The sequence below is a fragment of the Plectropomus leopardus genome, chromosome 4 (assembly GCF_008729295.1).
Source record: "Plectropomus leopardus isolate mb chromosome 4, YSFRI_Pleo_2.0, whole genome shotgun sequence".
NCBI classification, from domain to species: Eukaryota; Metazoa; Chordata; class Actinopteri; order Perciformes; family Serranidae; genus Plectropomus; species Plectropomus leopardus.
The window spans coordinates 21038397-21053904 of NC_056466.1; the positions used below are offsets into that span (position 1 = coordinate 21038397).

Below are 15508 nucleotides of genomic sequence, written 5' to 3' on the forward strand. Positions count from 1 at the left end.
ACAGTTTTTAGTTTAAATGTGCCCCTGCCCTGCTAGGAAAAAGAAACAAAAACAAACAAACAAACAAACAAACAAACAAACAACAGCTCATGGTGATAGCTGTTTTTTGCTGGTTAAAGATTGTCTTAGATGGTCCTGACCCGGTTCTTGCTGGTCTGTGATGGTTTGACATGCTGGTGGGATCAGCCTATCAAGTTGTGCGCGTGTATTTTTGACAACACATGACAGAAGACTTAACTGATTTAAGCCTGTGATTAACCATCTTAAACTGGTCAAACTTTTTTTCAGCAGTGTGGTTAGCACAAACGTACAATTGCAACTTTTAGTCTGGCCCTGAGCAGTTGCCAGGCAACCAGAGGAAACCACAGGAAGTTACTGCTCCACGAAAAAAAGTCAGATTAAAACTACTTAAATTTCAGTATCGATTTTTTTTTTTTTAATTTAAGAGAGAGATGTAAATTAGTGAGTTTATAGACTATGTGCAGGTAGGCGGGTTTACGTCAGGTAGGGCAGCTGTGACGTGAGCACACCTGTGTGTATTTCGACTTAATGAAGCCCTCCAAGCCTCGGCGTGACTCACGCCAGAGTCCGTTTGTGTTGTCAGCTGTGATGGCTGAATCTCGGAGGGTTCAGTTGACCACGTTGTCCTGTGATGTAGGCCTACCTTCATCCCCTGTAAAGCCGGCCTCGACCCAAAAGCCTCCGCCAGGTGTTCAACGGGGGAAAGAAAGCGGCCCAGACCAGCCCGAGGACACCAAAACAGTCCGGCTGATGCTCACTTTATTCGAGCCTGACGAGAGCAACTTTCCGGAGTTCAGCTACAGTCAGCTCATTGACAGCGAGGTGGGTCTAAATCCTGATTTCTACTGAAAAGAAATGTTATTCTGCAGCTTTAGGGATTCAAACAAACAAAATAATATGTGGCTACTGACACACTTGCTTTTCTCCCCATGCGCATGTCACATCAGTATCTGACAGGGTTTACCTTTTATAACGTTTTTTCTTTTTCAGACTTTTAAAATAAATACATAGGCCTAGTGACTGCATTTAATCTTTTCAATTGCTGCACTACTTAAAAATCTAATCAAATTGAAATTGTATTTTTTTTTTCTTCACATCATCGGTTTTGTCTTAAGGCAGGAAAACATGGAGAATCCTTTTTGCAATCAATGATTTTTGTTTTCCAAAATGCAAATAACAGGATGGTTTATTTTTTTAAAGATAAGATAAAAGTTTGTGTTGGTTTCCACCAGATGCCCCTGGTCTTCTAAAAAAATAACAATAGTGACAGCAGAACGATTAGAGATACTGAAATCAAAGGTGTATGTGTGCACTAAATGTTTGACTGTAGGACACTGAAGTCACACTGAACAGATTCGAAGAAGATGAAAAGAGAGAAAATGATGAGGTTGCTGCTATTGCAAGGAAGTTGGAGGAAAAATATGTGAGTATTTTTTAATTTTCTTTTTCGTATTTTTTTTGTCAAAACTGAATTATTGTTAAATGCAACAGATTTTACCCTCCTTTTTGAAATTATAAAATTAGTTTAAATTGTACTATATTTTTTTTTAAATGGCAACATTACTGAGTAAAATCAAGCTCTTTATCAAGATGGTGTCATATACAATATTTTGTATCTTTTTGTTGCAGGGTGGCAAACCTAAGAGACAGAAGGACCGCATTCAGGACTTGATCGATATTGGCTATGGTTATGATGAAGAGGATTCTTTCATTGACAACTCTGAGGCTGTAAGTCACCGTTAAACCACATGTTTAAATTTCCCTAGAAATTTATTATATCAGCAACTTTGTACATCTGTTGAATTGCACAAAGACAGTTTTGATTTACTATTTATTAGAATTTATTGCTGTAATTACTCACCAGATATTCTGTCTGCTCAAGCATTGGCTCATCATGAGGGCAGTTCACTCTGGTCTTATTTTAATAATATTTCAAATATGTCCCCAGTTTTGATATTTAGAGGCCCATCTATCCTCCTAACATTATTTTAAAAATATTTTTCTAATTGATGATGTTTTAATCATATTATTATCTTGTTTCTGGCTGGTCTTTGTAGTATGATGAATTCGTGCCAGCTTCCATCACAACTAAATTTGGTGGATTCTATATAAATTCGGGCATACTGCACTTCCGCCAGGCTTCTGAAACCGAGGACCTCACCACAGAAGAGAAAACGCCTCAGTCCTCAAAAGTAAGTAATGCATTTAAGAAACTCACACAGCATAGCAGTGGATGTTTGTTATTCTCTGGAAACATATCAAAGCTGAAAAAGCATTTTTCAGTGTTCCTTTATAAGCGATTGAGTGTTAAAACTTTTCTTTGCACTAAAGTTTTCAATACCTTCTAACATTGATTTTAAGAAACGTAAAATCAGTGGCAGACAGGATAAGACCAAAAAGAAACGCTGCAGAGAAGCTGGAGAGATGATAAGCAATGCAGATCTAAAATCAAGGTGAGTTTGACTGAAGCAGTGTTGCCTTTTGTACACAGCTTCTCTCATGCTAATAAACTTGATTTATTAAGATTCTAGAAATTATTCTGTTGTAAGCATAACATGCTCATCTTGCAGCACTTTGTCTGAAATTGGACCGAATGATGAGATGAAGAAGAAAAAGAAAAAAAGGGCTGCTGGCACATTAAGCGTCACCAGCATGTTGAAGAAGTTTCAAAGAGAGAAGGAGAAGGAACGACAGAAGATGGAGAAGATGAACCCAAGGCCAGCTGCGTTCATGGGCGCAGTCACTATCCCTCTGTGCCCGGCAGATGCAGCTGGGGGTGGAGGTTCAGGACTCACTGACCCTCTCCTCAGTTTAATTGGATCAACCAACGACCATGCTCTAATCCAAGCAGCCAACACAGCGGTTTTTGATATTGATTTAGACTCTTTATTAGACGTCAGTGAAGGGACTTTATCACCAAAGATGGCTCCTCAACCTGCAACAGAGCTTTTCACACCCAAAACAGATGATTCGATCCTGATCACTCCCAGTCTTACCCAGTCTGATGCTGCTCCAGAGGTCCAACCTCCAAATTCAAAGAGTAATTTGCAGCTTCAGCCTCATTCAGAGGAAGTCCAGCTCCTGACACAAACTGGTTTTACCCCATCTCATCAGTGTGTCCCGTTGCCAGAGGGACTCCCCCCAGAACTGGAAGACAGCATTCGAAAACTCATGGTGGTGAGACTAAATTTTATTTTTGTGTTCCGTGGTGAAGATGTCTCTGTGTGCATGTGCGGACACAGTATGTCAATATCATTAACTGTAAAATGGCAAGTGCAGGATTTATGCATAGTTAACGTGCAGTCATTTTTCAGATTGCCAAGACCTCAGAGGGAGAGTCAAAACTCAAGTTCTTCACTCCGGAGATCAACTCAGTCCTGTTAGAGTGAGTAATCCAAAAAACACAGACAAAACGTGAATCCTTGTGTGCAAAAAAAACAAACAAAACAAGGACCCACTCATGAACACACTACTCCATAGCAGTGGCACCCAACTTTTTTCCTCAAGGGACCCTTTTTCTATCATTGAGTAAGCTGATGACCCTTGATTAGTTGACACATTTTATGGATATTTCATATAATGTTCAATCGATAACAGTACAGAATAATTGGTACTGTAACCTAAATAGTGAACCCAATAACTGCAGGAAGTTTGTGCAAATCAAGTGATTCATTTTGAGAAGATTATTTCCTCTGAATAGTTAATCAGAGATGAGTTATCCTGATATTTATGATAATCGTTTCTTGATTATGTCTTTATAACATTTTTAGCGATCATTAAAAAGCTTATTTTTTTTGGCGAATTTAGTGTTTTCTTCTCCCTAAATGCTTGTTCATTTTTCATTTCGCTCTTTGGTATTTTTAACTGTGAGCTCACACACAGATCTGAATATCTGCTCTATATTCTGACTTTAAAAGATGAAGCAGTGTGTTCTGGCTTTTGTTGTTCACAGTGATATTGAAGCTAGTTTTCAAGTGTGTTGCTATTTCAGCTCACTGATTGTGTCTTAATCCAGAATTGAGTTGCAGTGTCGGGAACAGGGCGGCCAGTTGCGCTCCAGAGTGTACACACACCTGTCATCTTTCCTGCCCTGCAGCAGAGAGACACTCCTCAAACGTGTGAAGAAACTTTTACTCACACACATGGTGAGTGTGTTTTAAAGTTTGAGTTAATTATATAGCTGGTGTGGGTTGTTCATGTTATATATTTGCATTTGACTTGCTTTTTGAATTCTCAGAAGGAGGAAACCCCTGACATGAAAGATCCTGTGCAGAAACTGAAGGAGGCCATCGGTAAAGCTATGCCTGAGCAGATTGCATGTTTTCATGAAAACTGCCGTGCGTATGATCAAATCAAGACTTCAAAGTAAGTTCATCGACATTTGATCTTGCATTATCTTTGTGTGATTTGATTCAAATGCCAGAAGTTTATTTAGTTTATTTTGCACTGATTGATGTAAAAAAAAAATGTATGGAAATGCAGACTTTAATTCAGATGGCCAAAAATTCACTTACTAGAATATTAACTGAAAATGGCAAAATTGTACCAGAAGAACAGACTAATACATCAATGGAAGATCTTCAGAAGGTGGCATTTTGCTGTAAATGCTCTTTACTGCCCCCCCTTGCCAAAACAAAGTCTGATGCAACCTTTAAGTTTTAATCCTGACGTAAAACATCATAATGAATGCATGTCGAATACTTTTAGTATGTACAGAAGCTGCCATTACAAAGCACATACTATTTCATGTAATATGCAAATAGTTATGAAATACTATTTGTCATAAAATTACACATTGAGCTATGACCTTTTGGCTCATATATCTGTTGCACTCCAATCAGGATAGGAATGTTTCATCATAGGATAAAGCTGATGACTCAGCATCTATTTTTCATGTGTCATCACTCATTTATTCAGTTGTTTTTCTTTTAATTTGCTGCCAGTCTGTATCTTTCTCCCTCTCACCTTGAACTTTGCTTATACTCATGTCAGGGAGGAGGAGAAAGACGGCAAACAGAAGGTAAACGTAGGCTCAGAGGACAACGTGGAGGACAAAGGTGGGAAAAGAGGAGGTCCAAAGAAGTTGTTCAAATGGAACGAAGAAATCAGGTGAAATATAATTAAGATTTCTTGATTATTTGATGTTAGTTAACTTACATGCTTTAGTGCTTATTATTCCATTTTTACTTTGTGTAAATATAATCATATTTTCTCTCATGCAGTGAGAGTTTGTGTGATGTGTTACGGGTGAAAATGGAGAGATACGAAAAGGAAAGGAAAGGGAGTCAGGAGATGGAGGAGTACCTGAAGACCTTGTTGGACAATGAGGTCAAACCGCTTTGGCCAAAAGGGTGGATGCAGTCTAGGTTGGTGACATTGGTGCAAATCCCCACCTTCAGTCATGAAATGTTCATACTCTTAAAAGTAGTTATTATCTGCATCTCATCTTTTGTTGTTGCAGGGTGCTGCTAAGGGAGAGCAGGAAAATGTTGAGCCCCTACACATCATTACCGTGAGTAGAATGCAAAGTTAAGCTCCACCTGTCTGTGCTAATTTTGGTAGCAGTTTCTAGATGCAATTAAAAGCTCCAACTGGTTATATGAAAAATCTGATTTTTTTTCCCCCTTTTGGTAAAAGGATGTCCAAATACAAATTAATTTGATGTCTCATGTCTTCTCAGAGTAAAGAAGGCCCGGCCTGAGAAGAGGCAGCCAGCTATCGCTGGCCCTCCAGCTATATTGGATGGCTGCACTGTTCTCCAGGGCTCTCCACCAGTGATAGGACCCCCACAAGAAGCAGACAATGTCTTTATCAAGAGCTCAAATATCTCCAATTCTATGCCACTTGGAGCTGAAAAGAAGGAAGCTGCTGTCTTGATAAAAATGGAGGGTAAAACAGGAGGAGAGGTGGCAGTAGATGCTGGTTCCTCTACACCTGCAGACAAACCTCTGATCACCACTACATCTGCTCCAACAAATTCCCCTCTGGATCTCCTTGCTGATCAAGCGCTGGCTCGGGAACAACCTTTTCCAGTTCCCCAGGAGCTCCTATCAGTAGCTGTTGCAAAATACAAACGTTCAGTTCAGCACTGGAGCTTTGGGGTGGACATTAATAGTCCTCCTCTTCCTCCTCCGCCTCCTCAGTCCAGCCCAGTCGGTTTCCCACTCAGTGGAGTCTGTCATGGTTTGCCCCAGCTGCTGCAGGCTAAAGACTTTGCCCGGCCCATGGATGGTCATGTGCAGATCATCTCTGATGATGATGACGTCGTTATTATACCGTGACAACTCCTAATGCAGACACACAGTAAGTTTCATTTACTTTCATTTTTTATAAACTTTGGGTGACCTAACAGTTGTTTACTCTTGAGTTTGGCAGAATGTTTTAAATGGTTCTCCAGTAATTTAGTATTAAGACAAATTTAAAAAAATGATCAAAATCAAGAGAGCAACTCTGACTTTTAGTTTCTACTACAGATCAACTGCAACTTTATTTCCTGTATTACAACTAATCGCATATTTTCCCTACCTGTTAAAGCTCTCATTATTCAAACTCTGCATCTGATTTACAGATTTAACTTAAGGTTCACCTTTCAGCTAGGTTTACATAGCCAGACCTATATCACAGTGTCAGCACTGGAGAACGCTCTGTTTGAACCCATAATTACTCTGCACGAAGGGAAAGAACCCCACTCGGGGTTGTTAGTATTTCTTTAAACCAGTCCCTGCTGTGTTGGGTGGTGCTAAACCTCAGGTGCAGCTACATTGCCTTTGCAAAATAAGTGTCTGGAGGAAACTTACTTTGGTGGAACATTTGCACATGGGTTTGCGAGCCCTGGCATTAAAATGGCTGAATCCCAGCAAAAGAATATGCTACATGATACATTAAAAGACATTTTAGCAAGTAGGTTGCTAGCTCTGAGGTTGTTGTTTCACGCATGGTGCTAAAACAAAGTGTTTGAAATGTAGTTATGTAAGACTAGTACCACATAGCGACAGGGATTTTGAAAACTGTAACATGCACTAAGTTTGTTACCATTGGAAATAGGTGGCTGATGACAGGCTCATACTAAAGTCCTGTGAGCTAAACTACTTACTTTCCAACTACATCTGCAGTATGGCCTTGAGATTTGTTTGAGAGCTGTGAAAAAATGTAGTCAATGGATCTTAAATTGCTATTTTTTTAATGTTGGACTACTATATTATACAGCATTTTGCAATAAAAGCCTGCATGTGACCAATGGGAAAACAACTGCCAGTAGTCCCATTTAAAGATAACATAATGCAACAACCAATGCCCAAAGTGGAGTCTATCTTTTATTTTTATTTCTTGGTCCAAAAACAACCCAAAGCTTTTGTTTTGTGAATTGGGACATTTTTATGGTTGCAAATTATATTATATATAAATCACCCACACTTGGTGACCTTATCTTCCTAATATATATAAAATGTTGCAAATACCTTATAGATCCTAGTAGTTTGCCTCAGTGCCAAAATCCGTATGATGTTCAGTGACATTTTGTCAAATGGATGAAAAATAAGTCTTTTGTCTTCTCTTTCTAGCTGTGAGTGGTTTCCTTGCAGATGGACTGGACACATGATGGGATTCTACTGTGATAATGACACTTTGACTCACTTGTATTTGAAAGGCTTTGTTTAAAATGTGAATTATTTACTTTGGATAATAAATAATTAAGGGCTTGCATGTTGTGTAGCCTTAAGTTTTAAAATTAACTACATCCAAGAGATTATTTAAAACTCTCCCTCTCTCTCTCTCTCTCTCTCTCTCTCTCTCTCTCTTAATACATATATATCTATTTTTTCTTTTTTACATATATTCAAATTAATGAAAACGAGGATGGTCTTTTTAAACAACACATTTAAAGGCTTAGTGACCATCGTGTGTGTGACTGAATATTGTCTACCTTTTTTTCTCTATTACTGAAGAGCTACCTGCGAAAAAAAGGATGTGTTCTTTTTTTGGTGTGAAGTTGAGCCATCACAGTCGGACCATATTTTGTTATTGAATGAGGCAGTCCAAAGCAGGAGAGGGCTGCTTTTGGGTAGATATTCCAGATATTCCAATATTTTAATGCATAGAAGACTGAATGCAGCCTTGGTGAAAGACGACCTGGTGCTTTACAGTGTTAAAAGTGTAGACACACACAACACTTTGAATAACACTGATCATTTTGTTACAATTTGATTTTCTTCTGGGAAACCATTGGTTTATTTGACATGCTCAATCCACGCAAACACCATTGCAGACAAAGTACCTCCACTCCCAGCAAGACAATACAACCCACCACACCTTAAAATTGTTCAAGAATAGCCCAAGGAACGTGACAAAGAGCTCAAGGCGGCGGCCTTTACTTCAAATTCCCCAGATACCAATCTGATCAAGCATGTGTGGGACGCACCTTTACCCCACCTCACAACTCACAAGACTCAACAGACTGCCACCAACACCCTAATGCCAGAAATCACAGGACACTCTCAGAGGTCTTGTGTCTAAGTCTCCACAGGTCAGAGCCAAGTGTGAACCAAGGAGGTCCCACTATGTAACTGACACACCGGTATAGCGCACAAATGCTCGGATCGGTCTCTCAGTAAATTAGAGGACAGGTTAACGCCTTGAGCTCTTTGTCACGTTCCTTGGGCCATTCTTGCTCAGCTTTTATGTTGTGGCATGGTGAATTGTCCTGCTGGGAGGGACACTGCCATTGGGCAGTGCCATTCCCATGAGGGCGTTGTACTTGGTCTGCAGCAGCGTTTGGGACAGTGGAGTGCTTCGAGTGGCATCCACCTGAATTCAAGGACTCAAGGTTCCCAGCAGAACATTGTAGTTGAATTGAAATGATCAATGTTATTAACCAGCTACTGGTTGTAGTGTTTTGGTTGATCTTGTATATACATAGGACCGACCTTGTAAAAATTCTGGAAAGGATTCAGACAGCTCATAAACATACTCTTAAAAGAAACGGGCAATCAAGAAGGCACACACTATCACACATCAATAAAAGTGTAGATTATTAAATTGAAGAAGACTGTGAATTTATTCCTAGAGCAGCTTTCAGTCTTTGAGATATGAAAGTTAGCTTTTCTGCAGATTACATAAAAAAACATTTTAGTAAGAAAACTGTACCTGGGCAGAAGCTCTCAAAAAGAGAACTTTCTCTGCTGCTAAGACCCCAATGTTTTTTGGAGTGTTGCAAATTAAGATGTGCAATAAGACACTGATGCAAAAGTCATTCATTTGAACAAAAGACAGACAGCAGGAGGCATTCATCTGGAAAGCATGGAAAGGAGACTCACACATCACGTCGGGTTCTCTTAGGAGATATTATAGCCAGTTAATTATCTGAATAAGCAAGATGGCCAACAGGAAATGTCTATTACAGCTCTTTGTAGTTCCTAGAAAGAGAAAGAGACAAATTAATTCCACCAATGCAGGCTGACATTTTAACCTAAGTTTAATTTTTTTACTCTAATAACGGAACAAAGCAGTATTTTTCAGAAAATTTGTAAGGAAGACAAACAAACATTTCTAATTATAACTTGATATAAAAAATAATGTGGCTTTAAAATATTGTTTGCAGGTCTCATGGTTGCACTGATAATTTTCTTGTTTAAAATTTACTGTGAAAATGCAACAACATTCATGATTTTAATAATACAGAAAACATACACTTACCACTGCCAGTAAGGACCTCCACCTCCACTGTAAAGTTTTTCTGTCCAAGATGTCCGTTTGCGGAGATGGTGTATTTCCCAGCATGCCACTTGTTTGGGTGAGTGGGCAGGGCAACCACCTGCCCATCTCTGAACCAGGTGACTAACGGTTGAGGGTTTCCTCTTACCTCACAGCTAAGGCGCTCTCCTTCTCTCACCCGCAGCTTTGTAGGACAAACAAGCTGCGGCCCAACTAAGAGGAGAAATCAGTAGTGAGTGAGTGAGAGGAGGAAAAGATGAGAAAGCCGATATGTTTTTATCAGGAAAATGCATGAGAGAAAATAAGGGATTGAAAATAGGAAAGGTGTAAAGAGACTCGAGAGAGAGAGGTAGAGAGGCTAGAAATAAAATTTCTACAGAGGTAAAAACTATGTATGTTAAAAACACAGTACATATGTTAGCAGTTCACTTACAGAGCACAGTGGCTGTTATATTTTGTGACTTCACCACTGGAGGGAGCTGTGGCCCTTCAGGTCCCAGTTCCAGCCTTGCTTCACACCAGTACTGGACTCCGTTGTCCTCTTTACTGGGGACGATTTCTAAAGTGAAGGTCTCATTCACTGGTGTCTTCTCTGTATTGTTTTTGGACTGTAGTTGACCCAGTGTTGTCTGTCCTTTGTAGAAGGTCACAGTGAGGTTCTCAACAGGAGCGACATCCTCGACTTTACACTGCAGAGTGTACTGATGACCCTCAAATATCGGCCCACTGTGATTAACAAAGCTGATGGACACACTATCAGGAGGCTCTGTGGAGATGCATCAACAGATAAATCACACAGAAAAAAGAGAAAATGTTTCTCTAACAGAAAGAAAGAAATATAAACTCACTGTAGACTATTAGAGGGAGATGAATGTGGCACTGGCCTCCCTGTTCGGATAATGCGTAGCACGTAGGCTTGATGCTCCATTCAGTCATACTGTCCACACTCCAGACCAGAAAATGATCCATAGTTATTTCAGGAGGTGCCTGGAATTGCAAAAGTTCACAGATCACAAATTGCTAAGATTATATAATAGAATGGTACCATATGATTAGCAGTCTGTTAGGTAATGTAATCAAATACAGTAACCTTGCAATAAATCCAGTATCGGAGAAGCTTATTGTCTGTGCCTATGTGTGGAGTGGGTGTTGTCCTTCTTGGAGTCTCTAGGTTTGGTATAGTAAAGCGTACCACCTTCTTACTTTCATAGTTGGGCTGAAACATTAACAATGATTGTCTTTTATTGTTTGGCCCAAAGCGCAGCTAAGGGGTAATGACTGTCTGTTGTGGTGGTCATCTCTACTTTCTGCAAATGGTGTTACTGCCCAGTGCACCCTGGGAAAGTTTACAGATAAGTCTGAGGTGGATCAGAAGATCAGCACCACTGAGGTCATTGTACTCTGTTGGAAAATGTGAATTGCCCCTGTTAAGAGTGAGTTGCTGCCCCGAGTGAAAGAGTTAAAGTATCTTGTGGTGTTGTTCACAAAGTGGAACATTGATAAGCTGATGAGATTAGGTGGTGCCAAGTTACTCTTTAAGCTAAAAGGGTTTTCATATATTAGAAAGCATAAATATCCCTACCAGCGAGACTTCCCAACCAAGACCAGAAAAAGCCATCGTGGATACAGAGCAGTTAGCTGTAACGGGATCTTCAAACCTGAGACAAAAGAGTTGACATACAGTTATTAACACTTATTTATTTACATAGAAGCATGGAACAAGTATGCTTCTCAACCACAATACACAATAAATAATAGGTGATCTGTCTTTCAAGCTTTTTTTGTGTGTGTTTGCTTGACTTTTAGTGCCCACATTTGTGCACAAATTGCTAAAATTCTTCAATTTTTTCTGCACCTTAGCAGTAGTACAAGACACTCCAAGCAACTGCCATAGTACGAAGAGCAAGAAAGTCTGCATGAGGTGGGCAGGAGGGGAGGTGGATGGGTCAAATAATTTCCGCACTTGTGTTATTATGCACAGCTAGACGTCAGTTAAGAACAAGGTCAGATGGAACTTGTTGTCTCTGCATGATATGCCACTGGACAGCGTCAGGTTGAAATGCTGCCAGAAATGACATAATATTAAGAGCACAAAGGTCATATTGGGGTGGGTGGAGCATTGGATAGATCCAACAACCCCAAACTTTCATGCGAGAGCCTGCTGTTTGCTTCCCATCCAAATATGATTTTTTTCTTCTCCTATTATGCGCCTTTTTTGCCTTTTCATCTGTGCCATCATGTGCTTTTGTTGATGTCCTGACGTTGGTTGCCATGTGCTGTTGTTACCTAGGCATAACCACGTGCAGCACAATTCCGCAATCTGCTGCTGTTGCAGAACATCAATAGTAGATGCATAAGGATACCTGGTGAAAGTGGAAATCCACTGCAATATGTGACAACATGGGATAAGCATGTGCTGGACCATCCAAAACTGATGCTGGTGGGGTACTTAGACCATCATAATTCGACACCAAGGGCCACTGACCAAGCATTGATAAGTTGGGAGTGATAGTATGTTGTTTTAAAAACTCCCTTCACCCAGTGCTACCTTGTGCACAACAGCAATTATGGTATGTCTCATTACTTTGGTACAAACACTTAGTTTATACATGAGTGTAAAATGTAAATATGTAGATTCTTTTGAAATGAAGACAAGAAAAACACACAAGTAAATGTTATTTGGAATTTGACTGAGCAGAACCATTAATCACTGAGCCACTGCACCACCCTGAAATAATATTTCCAACATACCTGACCACGAGAATGGAGGGTGACATCGTCAGAGGGCAGCGGACTTCCTTTGTTGACTCAACAGAGTTGCTGACAAGGAGAGGGAGGGGAGGTGGAGCACTGAGAAAAGGAGACAGCAGAGATGGGAGGATTGTTGGGGAGGGAGACGGAGGTGATATTTGTGATGGAAGAGGTGGAGCAGGTGTGTAAGTGGAAACAGGGGATGAGGTAGCTGAGGTCATAGGAGCGGTCGGACAGCAGGAAGGAAAGGGCATAATAAGTCACTTTAATGCAGATATATAAACAAACATATTTTAAAGACTCTCTCCAAATCATTGGGGATTAGTGGAGTAAGTGGAGTTTCACTCCAATGATGCTCAGATACTGACTTGAATCCACAGTAGTAGTGAAAATCCAATTGCAGAAAAGAAATGCTGTATCCTATCACATGTCTGTGCTGATGCTGTGAGCCTTATGAACTCATGATTCATTTCCCCCTATCTTAACATAATACAGACGAGGGTCAATTGAATTTTGCCATCTCGTGAAATAATACTCTTTTTAGCTGATCTATTGTGAACCATTGTTTCATAGCACACTGAATACACCCAGTATGTTCCTCTGAGGAAGGAAGGACACCCTGCCCAAGTCAAAGAACTCGCTCCTCTTTTCTATGACCATTGTTCCACTGAATCCTGAGGTTGTTCTGCTGCCTATCAAGTGATCTCACTCACAGTAGCTCCCTGGTGTGTGTGTGTCGGCATAGCGGCTGCCAAAATTTATAGTTATGTTTTCCATATGCCAGTCTGTAAAATGAGTGAATTAAGACAACTGCCAGGTTATGACAATCTCATCTTGAAAGCTGAATATGGTCAGAAGTCTAAATTAAACATTTTTTTCCTGATTCAGTAGTATTCAGTGATAGAGGATGAACCCAGATCCTTCACTTAGGCAAAAGTAACAACATTACAGTGTTAAAACCTGCATTCATAATGTTACTCAAGTAAAAGTAAGGAGGTTTTAGAAGCAAAATATACTTAAAAGTATCAAATTTAAAGTACTCATGCAGAATGGACACTTATCATGTATAATATTTTTGGATTATTATTAAAACATTAACACTCAACAATCATTTAATGCTGTGCTAAACTTTTAAGCTGCTTTATGAGGTGCTTATAAATTTTATTGATTTGTAATGGATTCAGTTTCATAGGATGAAATATTTTGTTTGGATTTTGTTGATTTTTCAAACTAAATAGAAACTAAAGATGTCAGACGGATGTAGTGTAAATCATAAATTTACCCAAGAGGGCTTTACAAACTCTATAACATACCTGTCAGCTACTGTTTACAGATTCTATTTTGCTAATCTTCCTGCATCAGTCTGTTTTTGTTTTCTTGTGAAAAGCTGGAGAGTTTTACCCCGTTATTGCCCTAAAAATGTCTAACATTACACAATCCGAGAAGTAAAAATCACTCTTTTGTTAGTCTGTTCACTCGTTATGGACATTCACAACCTGTTGTTGAGGGGTACTTCCTTGCAGCATCACTCACTGTGAGGAATCACAAGCCAAAAAAGCGTTACTATTTTTAAACTCCAAGTCTGTAACACCTAACTGTTTCCATATCAAGCCTTTCGTCTTGTTAAACCTGCCTGTAGCATTCTTCTAGGTGTTATTTCACTCACCTGAGCCGAATAGGCAAAACAGCAGAAACGTGATTGGCTGTCCAGATTTACACATCCTTGATCAGATTCCCTTACGCAAAATATTGGCTGCTGATAAGGCTTCTATGTTGAACACCAGTTACTGGCTATGTGATGCTGGCAGTGGCAAAGCCTGAGATTTCTGAGAAAACAAACTGGGCACTTCAGGTTTTTATGGGAGAGTGGGTGTGTATGTTTTTTTTTTAGCATGTGTGTTCTTCTTGTGTGTGTCTGAAGCTGCACTGAAGCTGATGATCAGGCAATTCCTTTGCTTTGGCCTCTGAAACCCACCATGGGCGTTCTCTGTTAGTAAATCAAGAGAGGAAGGAAGGGAGGGTCAAGAATTATGCAGTGTAGTGCTGCTGCACAGAGGGCAAGAATGAGTACGCATTGTGTGTGTGTCTGTGTGTGTGTGTGTGTGTGTTTGTGTGTATGTGTGTGTGTTATTACAGAGTATCCAGTGTGATCAATATTCTGACAGTTATTGAAAACTCACTTTCTCCCCTCCACCATATTGCTACATGGCAGCCCAGTGAAAACCATGTATCTCCATATTTTTCCATTTCATATATCTCCTTAAAGGTACAGCTCGTAACTTTTACGGAAATATCTTTGTGTCATATTTGCTGTAGCTGTCGCTATATTCTGAAAGAAGTGTATGAGGCCAATAGTCTGTAAAAAAAACCCTCTTTCCTCCTCTTCTTCCATTGCTTTTAATAATGTGGAAAAAAATGACCACGGCCCATTGAAAACAACCATTCAGAGCTGAGAAGTCTTTAATGCAGCTGTTAATCACATCAATCGGTGCTTATGAATGGTGGTCAAATCTATAAACTAGACAGCACTGATCAAATATGAATTTCTGGCTTTCATTGCCTATTGGCCATTTTTCCAGATGTTTTCAGAAGCACATTTTAGTGTACTGTTTAGCTGTAAAAGGAGACAGTTTGTGACCTGGCCGCCATGTTGGAAACAGTCGACTAAAATGCCAAGCATCCAAATTGCCATCATGAAGTTGATCCTGCTGGTAGGCGGTGCTTGGCACTTGTGTTGACTGTTGACTGTAAGATGGTTGGGTCACACTCATTTTATCGTTAAACAGTACACTAAAATATGTTTCAGAAAACATCTGAGGTTAGAAATAGGCAATGCAGTGACAGAAACTTCATATTTGATCACTGCTGCCTATTTGAACATTTGACTGCAATTATATTGACATGATTGACAGCTGCGTCGTAGACTCCTTGGCTCTGACTGGTTGTTTCGTTCACATGCTGCAAGGCCATTAAAAGTGTTAAAAGGCGAGAACAGACAGTGGCAACATAGACAGCTGCTAAAGGTGCC

At 39.9% G+C, this 15508-nt stretch overlaps 2 protein-coding genes across 3 annotated transcripts; one reads left to right on the forward strand and one right to left on the reverse strand.

Moving 5' to 3' along the window:
* The first annotated feature begins 554 nt into the window (after nucleotides 1-554).
* LOC121941757 (ubinuclein-1-like) lies at nucleotides 555-7747 on the forward strand. Its single transcript, XM_042484623.1, has 14 exons — nucleotides 555-843; nucleotides 1352-1444; nucleotides 1651-1749; nucleotides 2079-2213; nucleotides 2383-2474; nucleotides 2592-3198; nucleotides 3336-3406; nucleotides 4037-4166; nucleotides 4259-4386; nucleotides 5014-5130; nucleotides 5244-5387; nucleotides 5483-5533; nucleotides 5702-6324; nucleotides 7581-7747. Exons 1-13 carry the CDS (start codon nucleotides 610-612, stop codon nucleotides 6300-6302), a joined length of 2502 nt encoding a protein of 833 aa, XP_042340557.1. The 5' UTR covers nucleotides 555-609; the 3' UTR covers nucleotides 6303-6324; nucleotides 7581-7747.
* A 1295-nt stretch (nucleotides 7748-9042) lies between these two features.
* LOC121941765 (hemicentin-1-like) lies at nucleotides 9043-14233 on the reverse strand. Of its 2 annotated transcripts, none has more exons than XM_042484636.1 (7): nucleotides 14147-14233; nucleotides 12481-12579; nucleotides 11312-11387; nucleotides 10578-10716; nucleotides 10163-10495; nucleotides 9712-9942; nucleotides 9043-9431 (listed from the first exon to the last, which is right to left on the reverse strand). In XM_042484636.1, the coding sequence occupies exons 2-7, from the start codon at nucleotides 12504-12506 to the stop codon at nucleotides 9361-9363; spliced, it is 876 nt and encodes a 291-aa protein (XP_042340570.1). In that variant the 5' UTR covers nucleotides 12507-12579; nucleotides 14147-14233; the 3' UTR covers nucleotides 9043-9360. The 2 variants fall into 2 exon arrangements, with proteins under 2 accessions (XP_042340570.1, XP_042340568.1); XM_042484634.1 differs by having other exon boundaries at nucleotides 12481-12691; nucleotides 14147-14228.
* Nucleotides 14234-15508: the final 1275 nt, after the last annotated feature.

Excerpts from the sequence above, each read along its gene's own strand:
- LOC121941757 (XM_042484623.1), top strand. The coding sequence starts at position 610 with ATGGCTGAATCTCGGAGGGTTCAGTTGACCACGTTGTCCTGTGATGTA. Across the intron at positions 2,214-2,382 it reads AAACGCCTCAGTCCTCAAAA|AAACGTAAAATCAGTGGCAG; the intron begins GTAAGTAATGCA and ends ATTGATTTTAAG. Across the intron at positions 5,388-5,482 it reads AAAGGGTGGATGCAGTCTAG|GGTGCTGCTAAGGGAGAGCA; the intron begins GTTGGTGACATT and ends TTGTTGTTGCAG.
- LOC121941765 (XM_042484634.1), bottom strand. The coding sequence starts at position 14,201 with ATGTGTAAATCTGGACAGCCAATCACGTTTCTGCTGTTTTGCCTATTC. Across the intron at positions 12,692-14,146 it reads GTTTTGCCTATTCGGCTCAG|CTACCTCATCCCCTGTTTCC; the intron begins GTGAGTGAAATA and ends CTATGACCTCAG. Across the intron at positions 10,496-10,577 it reads TCTCCCTCTAATAGTCTACA|AGCCTCCTGATAGTGTGTCC; the intron begins GTGAGTTTATAT and ends GCATCTCCACAG.